At 38.5% G+C, this 27,956-nt stretch overlaps 2 protein-coding genes across 2 annotated transcripts; one reads left to right on the forward strand and one right to left on the reverse strand.

The window, feature by feature from the left end:
• Window positions 1-57: 57 nt before the first annotated feature.
• On the reverse strand, window positions 58-8,508 carry chst7 (carbohydrate (N-acetylglucosamine 6-O) sulfotransferase 7). Its single transcript, XM_057339096.1, has 2 exons — window positions 6,695-8,508; window positions 58-2,788 (listed from the first exon to the last, which is right to left on the reverse strand). Exon 1 carries the CDS (start codon window positions 7,959-7,961, stop codon window positions 6,702-6,704), a length of 1,260 nt encoding a protein of 419 aa, XP_057195079.1. The 5' UTR covers window positions 7,962-8,508; the 3' UTR covers window positions 58-2,788; window positions 6,695-6,701.
• Window positions 8,509-8,630: 122 nt separating this feature from the next.
• tubgcp5 (tubulin, gamma complex associated protein 5) lies at window positions 8,631-27,664 on the forward strand. Its single transcript, XM_057339094.1, has 24 exons — window positions 8,631-9,298; window positions 9,850-9,992; window positions 10,186-10,239; window positions 10,325-10,433; window positions 10,519-10,615; window positions 10,705-10,784; window positions 15,341-15,476; window positions 15,560-15,677; window positions 15,799-15,888; window positions 16,162-16,255; window positions 18,048-18,309; window positions 18,524-18,726; window positions 18,843-18,958; window positions 19,060-19,328; window positions 22,899-23,097; window positions 23,290-23,478; window positions 23,570-23,752; window positions 23,881-23,965; window positions 24,062-24,182; window positions 25,879-26,030; window positions 26,171-26,296; window positions 26,520-26,608; window positions 26,762-26,862; window positions 27,062-27,664. Exons 2-24 carry the CDS (start codon window positions 9,859-9,861, stop codon window positions 27,106-27,108), a joined length of 3,054 nt encoding a protein of 1,017 aa, XP_057195077.1. The 5' UTR covers window positions 8,631-9,298; window positions 9,850-9,858; the 3' UTR covers window positions 27,109-27,664.
• The last annotated feature ends 292 nt before the right edge of the window (window positions 27,665-27,956 follow it).

The raw sequence follows: 27,956 nt of genomic DNA on the forward strand, positions 1-27,956 counted from the left end.
ATGCTGAATCTTGAGACATGATTCAGGAAATCCCTGTGTTAATGTGAGTTACAGGATAGAAATGTAAAACTTTTGAGAATGATGACAGCTCGGGCTGTTGAATGATGTAAGCCCTGTCGTATATGATGATGGACTGATGCTGAACACTAGCTGTGTGTTCCCAAAACCTTCACATTCATACCGTCACACAATGCTTCTTGCTACATTCTAACAAGTTAGCGCAATCATTCTTTGTTTTTCTTTTGCCAACAAACGTAAAAAATTTGAAAGAAGCTGGAACACACAAAGATGGTATTAAAGAAAAACTGTTTTGATGTTTACGCACCAAACCGACAACTCGGTATTATATCTAATCTTATTCAATCTTTTGCATTGAATTAATTCATCATTTTAATCATTTCTTGGATGACTAACTGTAAATACTCAAGGCTGTATGTGACAGGCTATCGAAGTTTCATCTCACGACACATACTCGCAAGTACACTTATCCCGCCCTGTCACCCTTCAATGCACCAGATCAAGTTTACATGCAGCTGCTTCTTGACGTCAAGTCCTGGCTCGTGGCCAAACGTTGTAAATACGAATCCGCAGATCCCCGCAGCTGTGGAGTTTTGCACAGCTGGCCGCAACCCGAGTGTATGACCCATGCACTTTAGCTGCAGCTGAGCTGCGGTCCTCTCATGCATGCATCGCATTTGGAAGCGTTACTTATAATATTAACTTCTTATCCACTTACAACCAGAACAGATACGTGCTGGAAATGGACGTGTGGCGTTCCCTTTGCACCTTTATAGAATATATTGAGCGTTTGTGAAGATGGATGACTTTTTAACGTATGCAACGAAAATTGACAGAATGCTGTTTCTCGGTGGCTTCCTGCCATTTGCGTTCGTATGCGTGTACAGAAGAATCTCGTTGATAATGCAAGTCTAAAGTCCACGCGGATAGGATTTTTTATTAGTTAATAGCTAACGTAACCTCGTCTTAGCTCTGATTGTAGACGTTTGATTCATATTTGGATTTGATGTATCCATCTTCACAACAAATTAACCATTCACTCTCTCCGTTCGCCTAAATAGTCGGGATGATGTTACAGCCGACTCAATAATGCTCGCGCCTGGCCCGACTACTGTTTGCTTTTATCAGGGCCATCCAAGATTTAAACGGAATTGAGTTTCAATGCCATTTTGTTTCAAAGTGGGGATTGAAACATGCGTTAAGGAGATATGCACTATTTAAGACGGAGTTTCTGCTGATGGACTTTGTGTTGCGCAGGTGTTTTGAACCTCGGACCGGTGTTCTGTCGATTTTTGATACCCATCAGATTTTGCTACCCTCGTATTGTGATTGGGTTGGGGGAACACCGGCTGTAGCAAACGACCGAAAAGTGGTGTAATCCGGGAATGAAGTCACGCTGATGTGAAATGCCATTTCCAACCTGACTTATAGCTTTTATCTTGACCTTTGAAGAACTTGTATGTAAATCTCCTAGTAGCATTCCTATTTTCCTTGCTGTCGTGCATGTGTCTGTATCTGCCATATAAACAAACATACAAAGAATCATAAGCTACCATTTTTCATGTCTGTGATGTATTGAACTACTGAGATGCTCTATTTTTCCCCAAGAGTCGTCATTATTGTTTATAATAATTATTATTATTATATGTAAAGATGCACTCGGCCTGTCAAAAATGCATTGAAACTGTGGTATGCTTTGTGGTTTGTTTATAAAAAATAGCCAATGTATCAAAGTGGTCTACGGTAGCAATATCAAAATAAGGTGTTTGTTTTCTTTTATATGTCATTAAATAACCACGAAACAAGACGAGTACGGTTTTTCCTACAAAAATTTATTTACAGGGTTTATTTATAAATAACAAAATTGTTCATCGAGCTCATTTGTTAATTCCTCAAGACACAAGTTCACATGGCTTCGAGTAAATATGTGTGTTTTAAAGGTGCAGCAGACTGAACAGTGAACACTAGTCCACAAAATAACTTTTTACAGCAAATGATAATACTGTCCGTGTTATACTTTGATCAGTAGAAGCAATTCAATTAGATCTCACCCCCACCTGTTTTGTATGATTGCTTCAACAGGTTTTCACCTCTTTAGGTATGCAAATTGTAATCCAAACCTCTGTATAGCCTTCACGTTTACATGCAGATCGACACGGCCATTCAGCGTATACAATAAGAACCAACTGGTGACCTCCAGGGGGAACGGGCACATTTCACACCAGCCGAGGTGTTTTGCGGGTTGTTGAAGAGAAGCTACAGGTGCTTTCAATTCCTTCGACAGGCCTCTCTCAGGATATTCAGTTCATTGAATTGCACTTTATCAGGATGTATAAAGGATCAGGATGAAAAAGCGCAGGCCTAACGTGTGTGCGAAAACACATGTGCGCTCACACACAAAGAGCCGGGCGTCTGTCTCCTGTGGCTGATTATGGGCTGCTGGGGATTGGGGGATTATTGCTGATGAAATCTGGCTGTCAGGACACAGCCAGGACTGAGGCATTTGTAGATGATCCATTCTGTTGATCCATGTATTCACGTCTTCCCTCTGATATTTTTGTTAGTGTCTGTCACATTAGATTCTTGTCAGTATCGTACGAGGTTGGTAGGTTTGTAAGTCTCTATCATAAACCCTACTGTCTTCCACTGTGCGGCACTGCGAGGGCTCGTGGTTCCTCGGTTCCATCAGAGCCTCCCTCGTACCTCCTGCTGTATCTTCATGTCAGGCTCCATTTCTTCTATTCTCTTCTGCTTCCTACCCATTGATCTCCTGCAGCCAAGAGTGAGAAACAAAATGACAAATAACAAACAGATCATAAATGTCATCTTAAATGTCAGAGGTTTGTTATTGTTATGGCTTCATGGTCTGACAAAGGAACTTTGGAAGTTACAAATGACAGTTTAGTCTTAAAGGTGCAGTGTAAAATATTTGTGCCACTTGCAGCAACAAAATAACTGATTTTAAAGGAGTAGTTCACCTTCAAAAAAATGCTGTATAAAGTCAAATGACAGGTATCTTGTCATTTCAAACCTGTATGACTTGTAACAAAAGAAGATATTTTGAAGAATGTTGTTAACAGCCCCCCATTTACTTGCATTGGTTTTGTGTCCATACAATAGAAGTGAATGGGGTGCTGTGCTGTTACCAACATTTTTCAAAATATCTTCTTTTGTGTTTTGCAGAAGAAAGAAAGTCATACAGGTTTGAAATGACAAGAGGGGGTGTAAATGATGACAGAATTTTCATTTTGAAGGTGAACTACTCCTTTAAAAAGGTTTCCCAAACACTACCCAACATGCCATTGTTTGGACAAACAGTTAGTACTGCCCCTAAACTCACACCATTGGTTGAGACTCATGTCAGGTCGCCGAAACAAACTGATTAGAATTCTTTCTAGTGTTGCTAATGGCGAAAAAGAAACTGTGCCTTTAAAGGAATAGTTCACACGAAAATGAAAATTCTCTCATCATTTATTCACTCTCATGTAATTTAAAACCTGTAAGACATAGTTTATTCTGCAGAACACAAAAGAAGATATTTTGAAAAACGCTGGTAACCAAACAACACTGAACCTTATTGACCGCCACTGTATGGACACAAAACCACTGAGACATATCTCAAAATATCTTTTTGTGTGTGTTCCACAGAAGAAACAATCATACACAGGTTTAAATGTCACAAGCGTTAATTCTGACAGAACTTTTATTTCTGGGTGAATTATTCCTTTAAGACCTATTCCCACAAAGAATGAATAGTTACCTAATATTTTATGTAAACAAACATAAAAAGAACCATCCTTTCCTCTGTGGTTTATAGTTGATCAGCCAAAAGTTGCCTATATTATTTATAAAAAGTCTGTTTAACGTTCTTCTTCAGCCTAACAGATGTTTGCTTCAAATGTTTTTGTTATACAATATATCTATAAATATACAGCGCATGTGATCAGGACTATATCACAGAGGTTGTCTTGTGTGCCACCGAGGGACAGACAGAGTACTATACTGGTCAACAGTGTGAATCTGGTGCCAGCATGTCTAAGTTTAGTCATGGCAAATGCTCTAGCGCTCACAGACTGAGCTGGTGACAGGCTCAGGTCAGGGAGGACTGGTCCCTCCGGGGTCTATCCGACACAAAGCGCTCCCTATTCCAGCCTGTTTTAATCACGTGTGCTAGATCTGGGTTAGGTCATACCAGCCCCCCATCACATGCCTCTGATCGCTCTAACAAGTTTGTGTCATTGTCCGTTTGTCTTTTACGCAGCACATCACTATGAAATTAGCATAATTCATTTGTGACATTTTCGCAGCGATGCTTCATACATACTAATGTCACTATGATATTTGAAATAACTGCTGAGTAGATCATTTTGCTGGAAAGTGGAAATGAATTATATTAAGTGCTGAGTCCACAGCATTGTTTGGATTATTAAAGGCTGGATTCAAAATAAAACCGTGATTATGCTGTTCCTGGGCTGTTTGACAAGTTACACCAGCATGGAATTTCCCATAAAGAGAGAATTAGAGTAACCTCATCCAACTGCACCGGTGGACATCAGATCCAAAGTGGAACAACTAAACGCTTCTTTGTTTTTTTTCTAGAACAATTCATGCTAAATGTCACTTGCTTGTGCAACTTTTCACCTCGCCATTGATCTATTGAGAATACAAATTCTAGATTGAATTTGTGTGATACTGTACCCTGTCCTACTTCCTTTAACCAGACTTATTTCCATACCGGCTGTCAGTACATTGTAACATCACTAGGATAGCCACCTGTTTAACCCTCTGGTACTTTTATGTCACTTTTGGTTGAAAAATGTTGCATTTTTATGTTTTCTTTGTTGTACAAAACTTGGTGACATTTGTGGCACTGGCTAAGTCTAAATCAATAATGGATGTGATTCGAAAAGGCTAAATGGTCCCACAAAAGACCCGTATATGAGAATGAATGGGAATATGAAACATGTTACACAGTAATAATAATAATAAAAATGTTGATATATACACTCACCTAAAGGATTATTAGGAACACCTGTTCAATTTCTCATTAATGCAATTATCTAATCAACCAATCACATGGCAGTTGCTTCAATGCATTTAGGGGTGTGGTCCTGGTCAAGACAATCTCCTGAACTCCAAACTGAATGTCAGAATGGGAAAGAAAGGTGATTTAAGCAATTTTGAGCGTGGCATGGTTGTTGGTGCCAGACGGGCCGGTCTGAGTATTTCACAATCTGCTCAGTTACTGGGATTTTCACGCACAACCATTTCTAGGGTTTACAAAGAATGGTGTGAAAAGGGAAAAACATCCAGTATGCGGCAGTCCTGTGGGCGAAAATGCCTTGTTGATGCTAGAGGTCAGAGGAGAATGGGCCGACTGATTCAAGCTGATAGAAGAGCAACTTTGACTGAAATAACCACTCGTTACAACCGAGGTATGCAGCAAAGCATTTGTGAAGCCACAACACGCACAACCTTGAGGCAGATGGGCTACAACAGCAGAAGACCCCACCGGGTACCACTCATCTCCACTACAAATAGGAAAAAGAGGCTACAATTTGCACGAGCTCACCAAAATTGGACAGTTGAAGACTGGAAAAATGTTGCCTGGTCTGATGAGTCTCGATTTCTGTTGAGACATTCAAATGGTAGAGTCAGAATTTGGCGTAAACAGAATGAGAACATGGATCCATCATGCCTTGTTACCACTGTGCAGGCTGGTGGTGGTGGTGTAATGGTGTGGGGGATGTTTTCTTGGCACACTTTAGGCCCCTTAGTGCCAATTGGGCATCGTTTAAATGCCACGGCCTACCTGAGCATTGTTTCTGACCATGTCCATCCCTTTATGACCACCATGTACCCATCCTCTAATGGCTACTTCCAGCAGGATAATGCACCATGTCACAAAGCTCGAATCATTTCAAATTGGTTTCTTGAACATGACAATGAGTTCACTGTACTAGAATGGCCCCCACAGTCACCAGATCTCAACCCGATAGAACATCTTTGGGATGTGGTGGAACGGGAGCTTCGTGCCGTGGATGTGCATCCCACAAATCTCCATCAACTGCAAGATGCTATCCTATCAATATGGGCCAACATTTCTAAAGAATGCTTTCAGCACCTTGTTGAATCAATGCCACGTAGAATTAAGGCAGTTCTGAAGGCGAAAGGGGGTCAAACACCGTATTAGTATGGTGTTCCTAATAATCCTTTAGGTGAGTGTATATATATTGCATGCACATTAAATAAAAACATACAATTCTCTTAAAAATATGATTGAATAAAAAAACGACATTGATTTCACTGAAAATAATAATACAAGTTAGATTTGAAGTGTTTTGTCACTTTTAACAGGGAAGACTTTAAGTCAGGTCCCCAAATAAAAAGCACCATAGGGTTAAAGCACAAAGGACCAAAAATGATTCAAATGAAAATAATTGTCTTTTTTTTTAACTGTAACCACGTTACTGCAAAATCACTTTAAAGTAACATTGTACAGTATGTACAACTGTTAATGACGTGTTGATGTTAATGTAATGACCTGACGTTACATAATTTGGTCTCAAAACCCAGTGAGCTGTCTGCCTGGCATCATCATCATCAAAGCCTACGTAGTTAGCGTCCTGTTGCACTCGTGGACTGTTATGCAAACAGTAAAAAAACATTTACACACCATGCGCTCATGTTTTGATGTCCACGTTCCTCTTCCGATATCTCAGCTGTCTCATAACCTCACTGCAGTAAGCTTCAACCTGGTTCACCTGCTCCACGTTCAGCCGCTCGCGCCAGGCATATATCGCCTCTTTGGCATCTCTGGATGATATGAGGAAGGGTTTATCCGAGGAATAGCCCTGACCGCGGGTCATGTTCACCACAAACCTCTCCATGTCCGGCGAGAGGGTGAGGTTGGAGAAACGGTAGAGTTTCCGCAGCTCTTCCACAGGACTCAAGACCAAATCTTCATATTTGATCTGCATGTAGTTTCTCCTCACCCACGACGGCGCGTTCGCGACCAACAGCATATCGTTGAGCCAGTTGTCGCAGATCAGCTCCATCGCGCTGGAGACGTAGCTCTCTGCACGGTTGACTCTGTTGCTAGGTATCAGAAGTCGCTTGTATTTATCCGTCTGTTTCTTGCTCCTCAGCACCTGTATGCTTTCCTTCACGAGAGCCAGTTTCGACTTCAGCCGGGAATTATGCACAGCCCTCGGGTCGCGAAACAACTGCACGATTTGGAGATTTACATTGGGGTCGCGCATTAGAGGAATCAAAACGCCCAGATCTAAAACCCTCACGTCTTTAATAACCATCACCGGGTACTTTTTACACTCCCTCTCCAACTCTTTCAGATCCCTGGGCTGGCATTTGCCACACACGTCTCCTTGAATCAAACCGATTTCGTGCTTTTTGTACGCTTTGCACAACGGCTCGGAACAAATGACCTTGTTTGTTTTCCAGCCGAATATAAAAGAAGTGCTTATGTTGGTAGATCCCGCGTAGAGTCTTAACACGGAGAAATCGCACCTAAAGAGGGAGTTCATCATATCCCTGACTGCTCCTTGTAAACTACCCGCATCTCCTGGATAAAGAGCCTGCCACATATTCCACATGGGCTCGTATAAATAAAACACATCGGGATGTTGATTAAATAGTTCCCCTAAAAATGAAGAGCCTGTCCTCCAGGTTGCATGCAGGTATATGTGTGTTCTGGACTGACTCCTGTTTCCATCGTCCTCCGTATCCGATGAGTTGCCCGTCCCTTCTCTGGTACTGCTCCACAGGGCGATGGTGGTCTTCAGATCGGGACACTTCTGTTGCTGAAATCCATCTTTTACATGAGGCGATTTGCTCCGGTAATCTAGTGCGTACGGAATCAAAAGCAGCCCTACGGAATATCCTAATATTAAGATGATGTATTTTTTCTGAAGCCTTCTCTTCATGGCCTCAGTGGAGTCTGGGACGCGAATCCCGGCGAACAGCTCGACTCCAGATGAGGCGCCACTTCACGAAGACTACACCACTACAGCGGCAAAGTTTAGCGGGTGGAATCTTCTGTCTCACACCCGTTTCATGACAAATCCCACCTCTCGCGCCATGATTGGCTCGTGGCGGTTTTGTGTAATCAGCATGTGATTGGGCAGACGAGAAGTCATTTATACAGCCGACCCAACCATGGCAAAGAGCAAAATCAAGGCGGGACTTGGGTGGGTGGAAAAAGTACGGGGTGTTGGAAAGAAGTAAACAAGTAGCGACCTATCAAAATTAAAGCGCATATTCTGACATGCTCTACAACTCGTGCACAACAACAATGTCGATCTCAACTGCAATAATAACAATATTTATTTTGATGAAGTATTCATTTAATGTATATAACAACAACATCCCCCTTGAATACAAAATTGAACCAGATGTGTGGCTGCTGACCTTTAAATGACCAACTTCTTATAATACGGAAAACGCTTATAATAATTACAATATATTTACAAAATTATCATTTTGATACACAATAACCAGATGTTTAAGTTTGTTAAACACCAATTTTTAAAAATTGCAGTCATTGAGGTACTTTTCTAGGTGGCATTTACTTTAAGTTTTAATTACTGAATGTACATAGATACAATGTAATAAAACAACAGTACAAGATTTGTACATTTGTGCATTTTCATCATTTATCACCAGAATCAACATTTTAGACCTAAAATAGGCCAAAAGTTATAAAATAGGCCAGAATGTTATAGTTAAAACGGTGAAATAGGTCGAAAACATGTGACAGGGTGATTTAGGGTAAAGTGGAGCACTTTTTGTCAACGAGGTTAATGGAAAAGAGTGTCCCATTTACTCTTAAATGCTCATTCTGTGTGACATGACAATTTAGACGTATAGACAATTGGAGCAAAATGAAAATGATTATAAAAATGGAAAACTATTTATATTGAGGGATTTATAAGGAGATCAGTTGATATTTTGCGTCTGCTCGATAGGTGGCGAGAAATCTCCCGTCTGCTTCATCAACGTTCTTGCGGAACCACAGAAGAAGCGACTGAAGTCATGGAGGCGGCAACGGGGAAAATATTGCGTGTAAAAACAGAAACCGCGATAAATATATTTTGAAGTCACCCTTAATGCCGTCTTCGCGTATTTTTGGGAGACATACAGCGTTCTGTCGCCTTATCTCTGACACGTAGCGAACACCCTTTTCATGGGTTTGTTATTTTGTTAGCCTGCATCCGCCGCTGTTGTCAACGGCTCGCCTGTCACAGCAACACAACGGAACCAGGTTAGTGCTTATACTGGACAAACTACATATGTCACCCTGGACAACAAAACCAGTCTTATGGGTCAATTTTTCGAAATTGAGATATTTACATAATCTGAAAGCTGAATAATTAAGCTTTCTATTGATGAGTTGTTAAGGATAGGACAATATATGGCGGAGATACAGACGTTTATAACTCTGGAATCTGAGAGTGCAAAAAAATCTAAACACTGAGAAAATCGCCTTTAAAGTTGTCCCTCAGAGGCGCTGTAGCAGGCCATCCACTCACAAAAATAACGTTTTTATATATTTAGGGTAGGAAATTTACAAAATATCTTCATGGATCATGATCTTTACTTAATATCCTAATGATTTTTGGCATAAAAGAAAAATCGATCATTTTGACCCATACAATGTATTTTTGGCTTTTACTAAAAATGTTCCCGTGCTACTCAAGACTGGTTTTGTGATCCAGGGTCACATATAAAATACATGCATCTAGAAGTTGAACCCGTGACACAAAATAAAAGAAAGTGAAAACACAAATTATTCTATGCGTGTCTTGTGTTTAGGTTGGGAAAATGGCTCACTGGAGCAGGTTTGAGAAGGATCTGGACTTGGAGACCAGAAGACTCATCTCACATTTAACTGGTATTCAGGATGAGGAAGATCAGAACTATCAAATGGCATTGAAGTTTACCGGGTCCAATTTTAAGTAAGGACTGTTCTTCCGTGTATTTATCACCTGCGCGCGCTTACAATTGCATATAATGAACAGTAGAATTAATTTTCATTGAACAGTAAGATAAGTGCAATAAACAAAGAGATACATAACTCATAAGGAATAATGAAGAAATGAAACAAATAAAACGAATACATTTCTCATCCTGTTTTTTCCCTTTAAACAGATTTCATCGTTTTCTTGACGTCAACAGGCACAATGTACAGCGCTCCATTAATGGGTATTATGCCTGTTTTTACAATTTTCATTTTATTTTTTGCTATAGTTTATTAAACCTAAATGATTGTGATTTCTCTTTCTCTCAGGATTCATGAGAAACTCATGGTCCACTCTGACTTGAGCAAAGCAGACAGCTGGAAGCGACTGACTGAGGAATTCCTCACTTCTCCTCTTCTCAACACTGAGGGAACCAGGGTAGATAATATTGATATTAAACACAGCCTAACTCACATGGATAAATATGCTGATTATCTCTATTACACTGTGCGTGTGTTTACAGACTGATGTCCACTACAGTATGCTGGCATTATTACTCCATCTGTCTGACTCTCCATCCAACACCAACTACTGTGAAAGGCCCAGACTGAAGGAAACAGGTGAGAGTTGTGTTGTGTCACTGTAAATGCTAAATGACTAATATATTCACCCGATTGGTATAAATAATTAAGAATATTGTTTTCTACAGAGAGAGAAGACACATTTGATTGGCCAAAATACTTAATGGAAGGGGAAGATGTTGATACTGGACCCTTTCCAGACACACCAGTAAGTGAACTCATTTACACTATTATAAGACTGGTTCTGTGGTTTCGTAAAGTATTCTTTTTCTAGACGATGCGTGGGTCATTCTCACGAAACCACTAAAACATCATGGCAGTAAAGATTTTAATTATAAAACACAAAAATGTGTTCTCTACCTTGCACAAAGCATAACTTTGACATAGGACTGAATTATTTATGTGTTTTATTGCTTTTTCTGCTGAAATTCTCATTTCCGTAACACGTCCCGATTTGTCTGAGACTCTGAGTGCTTTATGTGTCATAATTTAAACAGAGTAAAATGAAAACATTCTGAAAAAACAATTAGATGTATTTTTAGATGTTCTCAAATGACAAAAAAATCATTTACAGAATATTCATGTATAATAAAAATGAAGAAATAGTGGAAAAAGAAGCGTCAATGACTGAAATTCTCATCCTCTGTAATATTTTTAAGGGACTGATGCTTACACACACACAAATATATTTGCATTAAGTTTTATGTGAAGAAACACATCTAACAGTGCCTTTCAAACGGTTAACAGGTTAGCAGATTACTTTATAAATTACTAGGGGTTTTTTTTAGATTTATTTTTGGCGTTTTGCCTTTAATTGTATGGCTTAGTGATAGAGAGGACAGGAAGTGAAGTGGGAGAGAGAGAAGGGGGTGGGTTCGGGAGAGGACCACGAGATGGGAATCGAACCCAGGTCGCCCGATGCGCAACCGCGCCACGTGTCGGAGCACTGCCCCTGAGGCTATCGGCTCTGACAAATTACTAGTTAAAAAAACATAGAGAGATACTGTATATTTTTGAGAATATCATGTTTGACATCAACCAAGATTTCGTAAGAATCATCCACGTGGATTTATGATAACAGATTAAGATTAAAGGAGTAGTTCACTATAAAATTAAATTTTCATGATAATTCACTTACCTACGTCATACAAGCCTTCCGTGTGTTTATTTCTTCTGTCGAAAACAAATTGAGGCTTTTGAGGAAAGGTTTCCAGTGTTCTTATTCATATACATAATGCACTTAAATGGGGAGCTGTTGGTTAAGGTCCAAATTTCAGTTTCACCGCAACTTCAAAAGGCTCTACACGACACCAGCCGATGAATAAGGTTGTTGTCTAGTGAAACGATTGGTCATTTTCCAAGAAAAAAAATATACACTGGTATATATATACTTTTAAACATAATTATATGGCTTGCTCTTCCTCGGAGTGCCTCCATGTAGCGCGTCCACGACTTCTTGTATGGCGCATGGCGTAAGCGGAAATTCCGACCCAGTGTTTGCGAGTGTGGAGAAAGAAGACCGTTCAAAAGTTCTTGGATGTTGAATGACACGTTATATGTCTTTGTGCAAGATTATTGTTTAAAATGGTCAGGTTGTGCATATCAGGGATGTTTAAATCTTTTGAAACCTACGTCACGCGTAACTATTCCAATGTGATTGTGTAATACGAAAGTCGTGGATGTGCATCGCGGATGCAAGGCAAGCTGTGTATTTATGTTTATAAAGTATCTATTTTTTTTGTTTTCTTGGAAAATTACAAGTCATTTCGCTAGATAACACTCGGCTGGTTTTACAAATTTTACAAATTTTTGTAAGCTGATGTTAACATTTGGACAAGGCATCAGAGATGTGCAGATGTTCTGAATTACATCTGGTTATGATATTCAATACCAACGTAAAATTTAAAAACAGATCAATGCAGTCAAGGCAGGGATTCTCTCAGTTACGCCTCTAAGAAACTGTCGGGATCCATCCATGCATCCAAATGTGCTATGTAAACAGAATCATCTTGAAACATTCTCTAAACTCAAACTTTTCAGAGCATGTACCACCGTTAATAAAATGAGTTGTTCCAAGTACTACCTAATGACCGCCATAGAAAATCACACGAATAAACACTAAAATAAATAGTAGAGCTGTAAATCTTTACTTCCCTCATGATAAGATACACCTCGTCCTCCAATTTTAATGTATTATTAATAATACAAACACTTCATTTATCAGCTGTTTTCAAACTAAAGAACATGTTTTTTCCATGTTTATCAAGTTAGTCAGCAGTAATAATTAGGGATGCACGATAAATCATTGGCCATATCGGTATCAGCCGAGTTGCACTTTTTGCCTTCTATTTCAGTCTTAGGGAATGTTATATGAATATTTAGATACGGTATATCGGCCAATATCTCAGATATCGGCTTCCAATGTTAAAGAATTATCGGTTATCGTTATTGGCCAAAATGTACATATCGGTGCATCCCTAGTAATGATGGACACAAAACACTTTTCTGTATTGCACTGTAAACAGGGCTCTGTAAATGACTCTCATGGAGGATTTAATTAACTGTGTGGGGACTTGCAGAAAGACTACAATCCTTTATTAAAGACAAACAATGTGGAAAGAATATTTAACAAAGAAGATAAGTAAATATATACGTATACATAAACATCAAGAGAACAGCTGTACAGTAAATAACAAACAGATACTAAAGGCTTACACTTCACTGCAACGGCTCTTGTCAAAGTGGCACGTCAATAATAAATCGCAACGCATGCTTCATTGATTTAATCTCGAGTAGATGCAAACCAGTGGTGTAGTCGGGGCCATACACACGCATACGCCGTATGCTTACTTTTTCCACAGCTCTGTTTGTGTATAACAACTTCTAAAGATAGACACAATAGTCAGAAACAAATGTATAATACAGTGCAATGTAAGTCGCTTTGGATAAAAGCGTCTGCCAAATGCATAAATGTAAATGTAACAATTGGTGCATTTCTTAAGAAAATTCACAATATTTCTTGCGGCCCCACCTCCAAAAACCACGTCAAGCGCATCATCTTCAGTGTTGGCAGCGCGCCAACGAGGAGTTCGTCCTGTAAGTGACTGTAAGTGTCCCGCTGAAGCCGTTAGGTAATATTGATAAAACGGCTCACTTTTAGTCAAAGCTGGTTTAAAGGGCGCTCAGCGGCAGTGGCTACTCTCATCTGTTCCGGGCCTCCGGCTCGAGAGAGATTGACACTGAATTCACCTGTTCTCTTGGTCTACTTTATCTCTTTATGATATTAAAGTGCATTGCGAATCTTTGATATCTGTCACAACTTTTAATTCTAGCTTTCTTTAAATGACACGCGGTGAAATGAAACAAAGTACTTCCATAGCCCTACTGTTTAAAATCGCGAAAGTCATAATCCTTACATTTTCTCTGCATCCTCATTCCCTTTACAGTCGTTTTAAACCTCCTCGTTATACGTTTATTCTACATTTAAAATAATGTAGTCTGTTTTTTACCACAACGTTAACTTTATACATTAATATCTTCCCCTTAAATTATTAACAAGTATTGACACAGAGATTGCAGTGAAGACAAAGTTACATCTGTATTCTGTAAAATCTTTCATATGTTTTTACCCAATCTTGTATATGTGAAAATATGTGACGCTTTGTAAAAAATATTGTATTGTGGTCAGCAGTACTGGCATAGACCTTTTTCCACCAACTTGTTTTTTTTTCCAGTTCTATAACTTCATATTCAAAGCATAAGTGAAGAATTATGCATAAATATTTAACTGAAATAATTGTCATATGTTACTAGAAAAACAAAACAAACAAACACACTGACCCCTGTCTTTTGGCCATTTGAGGTCGGGGTTATGGTTGTATAGTATAGTACACCACTTTTTTTGTTAGGACTACACCACTGATGCAGACGCATGTTGAATTAGCACTTTACAGCATTAACAACAGCTTCAACAGCGGTTCAAGTTCATAAATGCATTAGAAGCTTAATGTACACGCAGCTCATCGGAAGAGAGAGAGTGAGAGACACACAAGCGTCTGTCCGCTCCCTCTCTGTGTTTGAACTGTCTTTCACAACTTCACAACTCTTTTCACAAGTTACATCGACCAATGATAAATAAACGATAATTCCTACAACTATATTAAAATTGTACATAGGCAGTATTAAATATTTGAAATTGTATTTAAAACACAAAATGCAAATTAATATATAGCGTTTATAATTTTCTGTCATGTCATGTACCACCAAACATGATATCTGCTCTTCGAGTACCATTAGTGGTACGTGTACCACAGTTTGAGAACCACTGCTCTAAACAATTCATCCATAGATCTAAATAACTAGATGCCGCATTAGCGTCTGTTTCTATGGGCTGCTATACGTAAGTCGTCTGCCATATTGGAATGGTGCGAGCAGGTCCGTTAACTCTCAAGAGCAAGCTGACTGTGTATGATTATGAAAACATATGTATTGCTGTGTAAACTCAAACATGATATCTGCTACACTAACACATGACAACAACAAAAGGTTATCCCATTTTTCGGAAATTTAAATCCCTGTGGTTTTCACAGCCATGGCTCCGCAGTGTTGGGGCATTCTAGCAAACTGTGTGTGACGTCAGTGGACTGCTCCAAGATGGCAGACAAGTCTATGTGCCTGCTTGAATGAGGCATCTAGTTATATATATATTTATGAATTAATCTATACAACAGGGTGCCAGAAATCATTTGGTATTTATCGTAACAGGAATGGTCTGAGGATGAAAGTGAAGAGGATGATAGTCAGCAGCCTTTGAGCAGAGAGGATTCTGGGATACAGTTGGACAGAACTCCACAGGAGGATCACGAGCAGAACGACAAGACCGTCCAAGTTACGTGGACTGGTAAGGGATAGTATTGTCACAAATGTTTGTAGTTGCCAGTTTATGTCAAGACTTCAAGTTCTTACCAAGCCTTGTTCTTGTAGTGGGTGAGCCTGATTCCAGGGCCTGGCTGGAGCAGCATATCGTCACCTCATACTGGGTTCCCAACTCTCCTCGCTTTCCACACAGCCTTCATCTGCATTCCAACCTTTACAATGTCTGGTAAGAGATTCACAGTTAGACACGTACAAAATTTTTATTTCATCACTGGAATGATTTCAAGATTTCATTTCATAAGAATCCTATTCAGGTTGTGTAAGAGTTGTACATTTTATCTTTCCAGGGATCAACACCTTTATAACACTGGACCGCTTTACTTGCCAGAGGAGAAGTCTTTTGTTACAGAAACTCAAGTGATTCGGGAAACTCTATGGTAGGGTTATATCTGCTGCCGTGTTTACATTTCTAATCTTAACAGAGACTTTTTTGACAAAGAAGAATGGATATGCTATGATTGTGAAACTGACGGTATGGGATAAGGGTTGGTATACATGTTGAAACTTGCATGGAAGGAACAGCTGTGGAATGAAGATGTTTGTAATGGTCGATGATGTATCAGTGACATTATCTCAAAAGAAAATGTGTCACACACTGATAGCTTTTACCAGGATGCAGGAAAGATCATGCATTCTTCTCTGCTTCTCAGGCTTCTTTCTGGTGTGAGGAAACTGTTCATTTTCCAGCACAATGACGGCAAGGTGACCGTGAGGAATGATGTGGTGGTCACACATCTAACAAATGTGAGTGGAAGCTGATTCTTTAACATTCTTTCCTTGTCTTATTTTAGAATTTGCAGTGTGGCACATTCAGTCTTTCCAAATCAGACCCAAATATATGGCGTCTGTTTTAAATGTACTGTGTTCTGACTCAGAACTAGGTATAATATAATAATGACATTATAATATAATGTTCTGTTGTTATAATATTTGTAATTACAGTATACAAAGTATTTGAGTTTCATTTATTAAAAATGAAAACAATTAAGATAAAAAGAGTATTAATGTTGAATAAGTATTCTTGCTTAAAGTGATAGTTCACCCAAAAATTAAAATTCTGTCATCATTTACTCACTCTCTTGTCATTTCAAACCAGAACACAAAATATATTTTGAAAAATGTTGATAACCGAACAGCTATTATTAAAGGAGTCATGAATTAAGACATCAATTTTAACCCTAGCTTTTGTTATATAAGAGGGAATCGTATTCAAGCGAACATCTTGTAAGTGTCAGAACTGAAAACGCCCTTGTTACTGAAATTACAACTGTTATTGACACCAGGCCCAGCGAACACCAGGTCCTAGAATGCACCTATCTATCATAGATAGGTTGAACACCGCCTCCACAGAAGAATATCAACGACTACTTCTCTAGCCTCGCCCACTCTATCTGCGCGGAACCAGATAGAGCGAGCAAGCAATAAACATGCCGTTAAAGATGGCAAAATATTGTGCAGTCAGTGCCTGGTTGTGGAAGAACACAGTCGCTGCATAACCTTCCTTCGGATTCCGACATTAGTAATGCGTGGTTGAAGTTTATTTTTCAAGACGATCCAGCTCACGTGGGTAAAACATTGAGCATTTGTTCGCGTCATTTCACCACGGATTCCTTTGTGAACAAGGCACAGGTCGATGCTGGATTTGCGGACAGACTAAAATTAGAAAGCAGTGCTTATGTGAGTAAAACATATTTGTACTATGCGTACAAATGCGTACACTATTGCTTTGTTAGAGATTGCTTGACATGCCCTGATAGCCCTATTCGTACGGGATTAGTATTACCTGGGGACCTCTAGTCATTTGTAATAATTGCAGATGTTGTCTGTGATCTTAATCCCGTGCAAATCGGCCATGTCTGTAATTTGTAAAGTAAAAATTCCCCCACAAATTACCTACCATATTTTGACGAACACCGAGGTCCTGTGATAATATTAGTCCTGTGCAAATCAGCATCTCTTTGATTTGGCGGCTCATATATAATTTTTCAAGGTTTTATCGACCGTTTGCGAATAATGGAGGCTGTTTTGAAGTGTTTTGATATTATTTCGGGTGCTGGGTCATATCCATTAAAACCGAGCGTTTGTCGAGCCGGCCTCAAAACCCGGGTAGAAAATAGCCTATTACATATTGATTTTGATGTTTTTGAATGTAAAAACCACACGAACGTCATAAGTAGACCTCATACAACAGTATAATAAACAAGGCCAATTCATGACATCTGTAATTAATTAGCTTCTATTGTATGGACACAAAACCAATGCAAGTGAATGGCTGCCATTGCTGTTCGGTCAACAACATTTTTCGAAATATCTTCTTTTGTGTTTTGCGGAAGAAAGAAACTCATACAGGTTTGACATGACAAGAGGGTGAGTAAACGTTGACAGAATTTTCCTTTTTGGGTGAACTATCACTTTAAGGGATATTTGATATTTACATCTATGTTAAAAGCTATAATTACATACATGGATTATTAATAAGGTAATATTGCATTACAGTGTGTTACTTTTAACTGATTTGTTATAATTTTATGAACAGAACTGTCTTCACTCAGTCCTGGAGCACATAGCGGCTTATGGACAAGCAGTTTCTCGACTGCAGAAGTTCATCGATGAAGTGACCGGTCACAGTGCTGAGCCCTGCCCTCCAGGTCTCAACCCTTCGTCATCATTTTCATCCTCCAAGAAGAGCTCGGAACCTCCTTTCAGGACATATCAAGCCTTTGTGTGGGCATTGTATAAATACTTCACCACTTTTAAAGAGGAGCTAACTGCTATAGAGAAAGACATTATTGGCAAAGGTTGGTATAGTATACAGTACATTACAATACATATTATTTTACAGAGGGATTAGGGTTTTAAAAGACGTAGAATCATTCCTTTTTATTAATATTTTTTAACATAGCAAAGTAGGGAGGGTGTCTAATAATACACTTACAATCACTTTTATTTTTGTGATAATGATGGTAATGAGTTTAAAAAATGAATGTAATGAAAAACCCTGCTGTCATTTAGATGAGACAGTGACTCTGTCTGCTGTGCTGGAACGCTTAAATCCTCATCTGGCCCAGATTACGATGCTCCACAGAGTGTTTTGCACAGGAGTGGCTGAGGTCCCGTCCGGAACGCCCAATGTGTTACGAGCCTCACACCTACTCAACACCCTCTACAAGGCCATCATAGAGTATGACAGTGTAGGCGAAGCATCCGAACAGTGTGTAAGTTTTTCTGTGATTGGCATTGAGCGGTAGATGCTTGACTTTGTGTGTAATTGCACTACTTCATCCTTTTTGCTGCGTCTGATCCAAAATGATGTCCATTGTATTCCTATCAGGTGGCACTCCTTTTCTCTCTGTGGGTAGAAACGGTCCGGCCATATCTTGAGATTGTGGACGAGTGGATTGTTCATGGTCACTTATTTGACCCTGCCAAGGAGTTTGTAATTCAAAGGTAAAAGAAACACACACCTATATACACTATCATTCAAAATTCTGTCTTTTCATTTAACTCAACACACGTATTTGTAAGTCATGTTTGATGATGTTTATCAGGAACAAGGATGTCCCAGTAAACCACAGAGACTTCTGGTATGCCACTTATACGCTGTACAGCATTTCCGAGACTGTGGAGAGCGAGGAGAGGCTCAGCGACGCAGCCAGCGGAAGCTCTGGAGGAGAGCAGACCTCCAGCAACAAACAGCACACTATGGTGTCCTTCCTCAAGCCGGTACTCAAGCAGATCATCATGGCAGGCAAATCCATGCAGCTGTTGAAGAACCTGGACTGCAAACAGGCAGAGCAGTCGGACGGATCCTCCAGAGGTCAGTGTGTATGAGAGGATGCACCTCAGGCAGTTTATGAGCAATCCAGGTTCTGAATTTCACCAGTATTTGTTTATTTATAAATATTTTAAAGGGGTCATATGACATGGCTAAAACAAATATTATCGTTTGTTTTACAGGGTGGCTGCGGATCCTTAAAAAGTCTTAAATTAAGATTTCCTAATATAAGGCCTTTAAAAGTCTTAAAAAGTATTAAATTCAGATTCTACGGGTCTTAAATATTTTGGTCTTATTTCTGAAAAAAATCTTTCAGTCTGACGGACCAAATGACTGTAAAATCATTGAACAGACCTAAGATTTTTCTCCCCGCAATAGTGACTGCATTGTCACGACTCATCAGAGAGAACTGAGGTCGCAGAATACAGATTAAAGTAGCCCAGCTAGTTTACAGCATCCTAGCTAAATTGTTTTAATGAAAGCTTAATAAAAATGGCTAGAATGATGAGTTCCCATGGTGGTTAAAGCCGGTGCCTGGAAATGTCTACGAGGCAAACTGTGCCGTTTGTCGGAGATGTTTTAAACTCTGTATGAGCATCGAGGTGGTGGAATCACACAGGCACAGAGGGAAGCAATGAGCACGTGAAAGGCCTCCAGCAGATTACAAGGTTTCTTTTCCACTCTTTTTAAATTGTAATGGATAATGTACAGCCGTTGATATCGCAGAGTAAAACCCGACAGGAGCCTGATGCGAAGCGGGGTTAACGTTACAATCGTAACGTAATCGTAACGTGTACATATCCCGCACATTAAACGGCTAACTTTACTTACCACATGAGCAAATTATTGGACCCGAAATTTGTAACAAATACAAACCTCATGCGTGGAAAATGCGTTTCCTAACGGCTTTAATCCAATGCGACATTCAAACAAGACGAACATGCAATTTGGTTAAATCATTTGTAAATATAATCTCATGTGTTATTAATTAGGCATTTGTATTTGTTTTCATTGGTGAATATTTAACTAAACCCGTCAAGATGACTCGCAGCACCCACATGACCCTGTGTTAGTTTATAAAGAGCACTTACACATGTGCACTGTAACTTATAGCCATGGAAAAAATGAAGAGATCACGCCAGCTTTGCCTTTAATTAGCATTTCTGCATGTATTCCAGTCCAGTGTATCTTGAATTTCAACAGAAACAAACCTCAGGAGTGACACAGTAAAGTGTATAATTAATGAAAGCTGTGATTAAAAATCAGGCTTATTCCATCATATTTGACCCAGTCTGTGAAAACCCATCTAAAGTATTTTTTCGTCATTTGCTGTTTCTACATAAAACCATCTCGTGTAAAGTAAAGAACATTTTGTAAAAATATAACCTTGATATATTTATCTTCTTGATATCTTATACTGAGTAAGGCCATGTCAAAGATTGTAATCATAGTGAAAATAATGCTTGAAATCAAATTTGATGCTCGTTATCTCATAATTAGATTCAGAGACTTTAGCCTGGTTTTCTCAGACTGGGTCAAATACATTTATTTTTACAAACATCTTAATACGTCTAAAAAACAATTACGTATTCTGAAAACCAGTTTTCCTTTTTAACTTTGTGCAAATTAATGCAAATATAAAACAATATTTTTGTTTTGAATTTGGGTGAAATTCGGTCAGTAGTTAAGTCTTTAACTTGCTTATATCTAGACACCCTGATTTAGATGTAATGCAATGTTTATACACGATTTAAGGTTCAAAAACGCTGTATTTTCCACATACCGTGCATGTTTGTATCTCATCTTTGCCCCGCCTCTCTGAAACGCACAGATTTTTTACAAAGCTCGTCGCTCTGAAAAGCGAGGTGTGCTATGATTGGCCAGTTAACCTGTGCGTAGCGATTGGTCGAAAACTGCAAGCGTGTGACGGAAATGTAACGCTTCTTGCCATCTTTGGAACATCAGGTTCCAAAGCAATTGTACTGACAGGTACGCCCACCTTACTTGCGTATACATTTGGGCGGTCTTAGTCAAATCATGCCACGAACTGACGTAGATTTGTGGGGGTGTGGTTACACGAGGCGTTTCAGTCAGGTCTGGGTGAGCATTCGCTTTTAGATAGAATGAATCTTTTGTTCCGACACTTTCATTTTTGCAATTTTACGTGTCTAATACATGCATGGGCAACTGGGTGTTTTAAAGACACCCAGTTCGTATTCACGCCATATGACCCCTTTAAAAGATAGATTTTGGGTAGAGAGAGACAGGAAGCAATAGGGAGGAGAGCTTAGACTTGTGTCCTGTGGTTATTTCATTTGGTTACTGTTTAAGTTACTTATTTTAGTTTTGTTTTTAAAGTGCGTAAATTCTATATGTTTGGTTAACTGATAAATGCTTTCTCATTAAAGTCACAAAGTGTTTTACACCGTGTTGCAGTGACAATGATAAATTATTTATCCGTGCACACCTTTATTTTTTTTATTCATTTGCACTCACTATATTTAATCAAAAACATTAAGCTCCCTTCCTCCTCTCAACAACAACTCTTCACCACATGATGTAAGCAACAAAAGGGGGGTAGGACTATACTGACTGTCCAATGGCCAGGAATTTGTAGCCCTCCCCTCCACAACAGACTGTAAACTGGCGTTCAAACCTGCTTTCATTTTGTTACCAACGCCCAACTTACAACAAACCAATCAAAACAGGAAGGTCAAAATAAAGTCCCGCCCTACATTTTTTTTTTAGTCAAAAGCCGATGCACTCGGATATACGTCACGATATGGAAAAGAAGTCAATCGTAACTTCCGTTTCATGGTGACTTTAATAAGTCACTTTGGATAAATGTACATGTAATTTATTTTTGGAAATGATTAATCACGATTAATCGCATCCAAAATAAAAGTTTGTGTTGACATAATTTATGTCTGTGTAGTATGCATATTAATTATGTATTTATAAACACCTACACATACATGTATACATATTTAGGAAATGTACATGTATTTATTTATATTTACCAATAATTTAAATTATATGTAAATGTTTATTCATTTTATATTTTTCTTAAATATATGCATGTATATGTAGGTGTTTATAAATACAAAATTAAAATGCATACTACACAGACATAAATTATGTCAACACAAACTTTTATTCTGGATGCGATTAATCGTTTGACTGCCCTACATTTTTTATGTTTTGAAAATGACTAATTTTTGTGTAGTTTTAGTACGAGTTCTCCAATAGTTATTAGTTCTAGTACGTACAGAGAACATATAATCATATTCAAATAATTAAAAATATTAAAATATTAAAATATAAAAGAATATTAAAATTGTATCAAATGCAGAGCACACAGCAAATGTAAATGTGCTTTACTATCATTTGTAATGTCAGCTCAGTGGCACCTTCCTGTGTAATAGCAAACACTTTGACAATAAATGTAATTCTATTTATTACGTATTGTAATGTACATTTATACAATCTTCTGTTTTGTAGATATTGCATAGTTTACGGTTTTTATTATTTGGTGCATGTTTAATAATGTTTGTTATAGCAAATAGAAAATGTAATAGTCTTAGTATTTCTCTCACTTGTGTTCCTTTGCAGATGCTGAAAGGAAGAGTCTGTACACGCTGTTTCTGGAATCGGTGCAGACACGCCTTCGCCATGGAGAAGAGTCGCCCACAAATACAGTTACCGAGCAACAGGCCACTAAGAAGAGCCTGATCAAAATGCAGTCCATTGTAGCACGTCATTTGGAGCTGGACGACATTCATGACCCCCTGCTGGCCATCAATTTCGCAAGGTAACTAACAGCTGGGACAGAACGTACAGCGATTTGACATCATTGACGATTTGACGTCATTCAATGAGCAGAGGATTCTAAATATGGTTTTAAAATCCTAAACCCCACATTTGCAGAGACAAACTGTCTAGTGTGGATTGTGATTACATTAGCTTGTTTTTCTATCGAGATAATGTGTGTTCTCTCTTGCAGGCTATATTTAGAGCAAAATGACTTCCATGAGAAATTCTCTGGTGGCAGTGTGATTTTGGACCGCTCCTCGGAGTCTGTGACGTGTCAGACATTTGAGCTCACGTTGCGCTCTTGTCTGTACCCACATATTGAAAGGAGATACATTGAGTGCTGTGGGAACCTCATGAGAACTCTGAAAAAAGACTACAGGTGATATGCCACAGAAAAAGCCCTAATGTGTGAAGCTTGCAATGGATTTGTTTTGTGGAGCATTTAGGAATCAGCACGTTTTTTCCCTCAGGCTGCTGGAGTATTTGCAAGCTATGAGAAACTACTTCTTGTTGGAGGCTGGAGACACTATGTACGATTTCTACACGGCTATCTTTGACAAAGTTCTGGAAAAAGAGAGCTGGCAGCAGCTGGCCTTCCTCAAAGTGCAACTGCAAGAGGCTGTCGGGCAGCGCCACCCAGAGGACAGCAGCCGGTAGTGCTTTTTTGTTCATTTTTATCATGTGGTTTACCTCAAACCTGTTAACACTCAGTATCCTCCCCCTGTACTGTACATGGCTGTTGTTTGCCTCTGATTCTTACATCTTTCTTACAATTGTACAGGTTGTCAATATTTCTTGAAACGCTTGACCCTGGAAGAAAAAAACAGCCTGTCAATAACCTTGATGGCCTCACATTGAGTTATAAGGTGCAAACCATCAAAATATTATTTGACAAATGCAGCTTTTCCGTTTGGGCTAAATATTTCTGTTTATAATAATTGCTTTTGAATTTCTCTTATCAGGTTCCATGGCCTGTAGATATTGTTATTAGCTCAGAGTGTCAGAAAATCTACAATCAGGTCTTCCTACTCTTGCTTCAAATCAAATGGGCTAAATATAGTCTAGACACATTGCGATTCAGTGGTGAGTTACATCAGAATATCTCAGTATTTCTTTCTTTGCAATAAAATTGAGAGGGAAGTTTGAATGGACCATTGCTAATAAAAGACACATCAAGAAAAAGGAATAATATCAGTATACTTGAACTGTTTTTAAAGGTGTCACGCCTAATTCCTTGATCCATTGCAACTCTTCAGATGCCATAGATTTTCTCTATATGTTCCATTATGACTTAAGAGTATTGGTGTATCCAGATGCTTTTCAGCAGAGGTGGGTAGAGTAGCCAAAATCTTTACTCAAGTAAAAGTACAAGTAACTAGAGAAATTGTTACTCAAGTAAAAGTAAAAGTCACCATTTTAAAATTTACTTGAGTAAAAGTAAAAAAGTATGCAATGAAAAAACTACTCAAGTAGCTAGTTACTTAGTTACTTTGTATCTGATTATATAGGCCTACTACATAAAATTAATATTAACGCCAATATTTTAATATGACATTTTAATCAATATTTTTAATTATCATAAGCAGATATCTTTGCAATATACTAGAGAGACTAAAGAATAGACAAACACAGAAGAGACAAGCATTTCTGTAAATTTCATCTAGTCCTGATGTCAATGTAGTTTACACAACTTATTTAGAATACTAGACCATGTCAAACTAAAGCATGAACTAAACTCAGAGCATTTCCTAAGATGATCTAGAACATCTGCAGTGCTCTCTTGAATGAAATACACACTTCTGAACAAAGCTCATGTTTTCTCGTGTTGTGTCACGCGTGTGTTGTGAAACGCTCTTACTTGTAAACAAACAGTAAACAGTGAACCACACGCCCATCAACAGGTTTTCTTCCTTCTGTTCTTCAAATGTATATTTCTGCAAGGCCACGTTTCTGTGTCTGACAGGTAACGCGCATGTTGCTGTGTCTGACGAACAGGTCGCGCGGGTGCGCGCATATGGCGTTCATTTATCATTGCTGGCAAACAATATGACACATTTGCAGTTTTGATTGTATAGATATAGATTAATATCCACTTCATCCAACGCTCTTTGTGTTCTGCGTGTTCTTAAGTTTCGCGCTACGAGGAGTGAGTAATCCTGCTTCAGATGATTTATTTATTTATTTATTCATTTATTTATTATAATGATCTTGCTTGGTCTATAAACACCATGCACTGTGCTGTGTTTTACCTTTCTGTGTTTTTCTTATTTGCTCCTGTAAAGCTGCTTTGGAACAATGCACATTGTGAAAAGCGCTATATAAATAAAATTGAATTGAATTGAATTGATGATTCAGATCGTGCTGCGAACTGAACAAATCATTTGAACGGATTCATTAGCCTATTCAAATGGTTTTGCCCATTGTTCAATTAATGCTTTCAAAAGAATCGACTCAAAAGAATCGATCACTCGGGAATGCCCGTAAAAAGAGACGACAACCTTGAAATAAACAACGCGTTTTAAAAAGCATATTTTAAAATGAAGGAACGAAGGAACGTCACGCAATGTAAGTTATGTAACGAAGTAAAAGTACAGATTTTCTATTAGAAATTTACTCAAGTAAGAGTAAAAGTACACACTTTTAATTTTACTTAATAAGTACATATTTTCCAAAATGTTACTCAAGTAAATGTAACGAAGTAAATTTAGCGCGTTACTACCCACCTCTGCTTTTCAGTTTACATGTTCATATGGGATCTTAAAATAATATCTTCCCACAGATTTGACTGCAGCTGCTAAAAAGCAAGAAGGAAGCCAGTCTGAAGAGAGCACAACCAAAGAACCCATAAACCAGCAGATTCACAGGATGTTTCTCCTGAAAGTTAAACTCATGCACTTTGTCAACAGCCTGCACAACTACATTATGACAAGGGTAGGTTTTACAGTATGGAGGTTGGACTTTACATTTTTACATTGAAATTAGGTTAATATAATTAGTTTCTACATTTCTGTATTTGTTTCTTTTTAAGCATCTTTTTTACTTTTGACATTACTAACATCTTTCATCTGCAGATCCTACACAGTACAGGTTTAGAATTTCAACACCAAGTACAAGAGGCAAAGGACCTGGACCAGCTTATCAAAATCCACTACAGATACTTGTCAACCATTCATGACCGATGCCTGCTCAGAGAGAAAGTAAGCCATTTTAATTTTCCTGCCTAGAGGGCACTTCTTGTTTTAAACAAAAACGAAACGCATACTCAAGCGGACATCTGAAACTCTCTGTGAATTTCTGTGTAAGAAAAGTTCAAATCGTGTTGTTACATTCCCTGAAGCAATAAACACACACACACACACACACACACACACACTGAGGTCGTCATAAATTCATGTATGAAACTTATTTTTGTGTCTTCAGGTCAGTTTTGTCAAGGAGGCCATCATGAAAGTGCTGAATTTAGTTTTGATCTTCTCAGACAGATGGCAGGCTGGTTTTGGGGCCTGGAAGTAAGTCCTGTTACATCACTTACGGTTCTTTATAGATGTTCTAAAGTGCAGTTGCAGTTTTCACTTCATTTTTTATCTGGTTTTACTTCCCTTCTTTAGCTTTTTCTATGTCTTTTTGGATTTACAATTACTAATGTTTTTTTCTGTCCTTAGAATCGAGTCGATTGACAAAATGGAGTCGGATTTTAAAAACTGTCACATGTTTCTTGTGACTATTTTAAACAAGGCTGTGTGCAGAGGCTCATTTCCTCACTGTAAGTTTGATAAACATTGATTTAAATTTCCTAATTTCAACACAAACATACATTTATTTGGAAGTATTAATGCATGTACATTTTAAAGGGAAAAATCAACAAGCTGAGAAAACGATTCAAATCTACACTTAATGATACCAAGACAGGTTTATATTTATGCAAACTTTTTTATGGTACATTTTGCTGTGTTCTCTTACAGTGGAATCTTTAGCACTGTCACTGATGGCCGGGTTTGAACAGTGCTAACGCAACAAGGTTATGTAATCCTGAACACTGAACACAAGGCAGATTATTTATTGTACTGCTGTATGATGGCTGCTGTGCTTTTCCTGTTGTCTTCACCAGCATGTCTGACATCACAGGAGACAATGGCTTTTCATTTCTATAAAAGTAGTACTTTGTGTCTGTAAAAAGTGTGAAACTTGTGTTAAATTGGCCTGTATACAGCACAAATGTTGCTTTGTGATACTGTGTAATGTTTTGTGGAGAATCATGTTGTCGGGTATGAAACGCAAATGTTTACCACCGGCTAAAGTGGACATGAGAAAAGTAGACAGTTAATGTGAAGATATTCTAAATATGTGTAATGAAATTGATAATAATTGACTGAAACTCAAATGTAAATACTGTACATAATTTAACCTAACCTGCAGACCACGTGTGTGCAGTTTAGGCCTATATTTGTATGTGTTGTGTTTGCCTAAAGCTGTTTTTCATTGTGCTGAAAGGAAAGTTGTACACATTAAACCGTCATTTTCCTGACTTAATAAAATGCTTTTTTATTTTAATAAAAACGATAATTCTTGACGACTCCTGCTTTAGATACAAGGTATTACATTTCGCATTTTATAATATAACACATAATTAAGCCAACACACACTGCTGAGCTTGGAGCCAAACCCCCTTAAAGACATATTTATGGTTTTCGCATGAGACAGAGAAATTAGTCATTTTATCCAGTGTAATAATGACCCCTGCCATTGCATTATCTCAGTTTCAATACTTTCAAAAGGTCCTTTCCAAAGTCATCAACCTACACGTCTTATTGTTTTGAATATGCAACCTCTATCTGAAAACTACATAGTGTGCCATGA

Source organism: Triplophysa rosa, linkage group LG7 (assembly GCF_024868665.1).
Source record: "Triplophysa rosa linkage group LG7, Trosa_1v2, whole genome shotgun sequence".
In the NCBI taxonomy this organism is placed as follows: domain Eukaryota; kingdom Metazoa; phylum Chordata; class Actinopteri; order Cypriniformes; family Nemacheilidae; genus Triplophysa; species Triplophysa rosa.

Excerpts from the sequence above, each read along its gene's own strand:
- chst7 (XM_057339096.1), bottom strand. The coding sequence starts at position 7,961 with ATGAAGAGAAGGCTTCAGAAAAAATACATCATCTTAATATTAGGATAT.
- tubgcp5 (XM_057339094.1), top strand. The coding sequence starts at position 9,859 with ATGGCTCACTGGAGCAGGTTTGAGAAGGATCTGGACTTGGAGACCAGA. Across the intron at positions 16,256-18,047 it reads TGGTCACACATCTAACAAAT|AACTGTCTTCACTCAGTCCT; the intron begins GTGAGTGGAAGC and ends TTTTATGAACAG. Across the intron at positions 18,310-18,523 it reads GAAAGACATTATTGGCAAAG|ATGAGACAGTGACTCTGTCT; the intron begins GTTGGTATAGTA and ends GCTGTCATTTAG.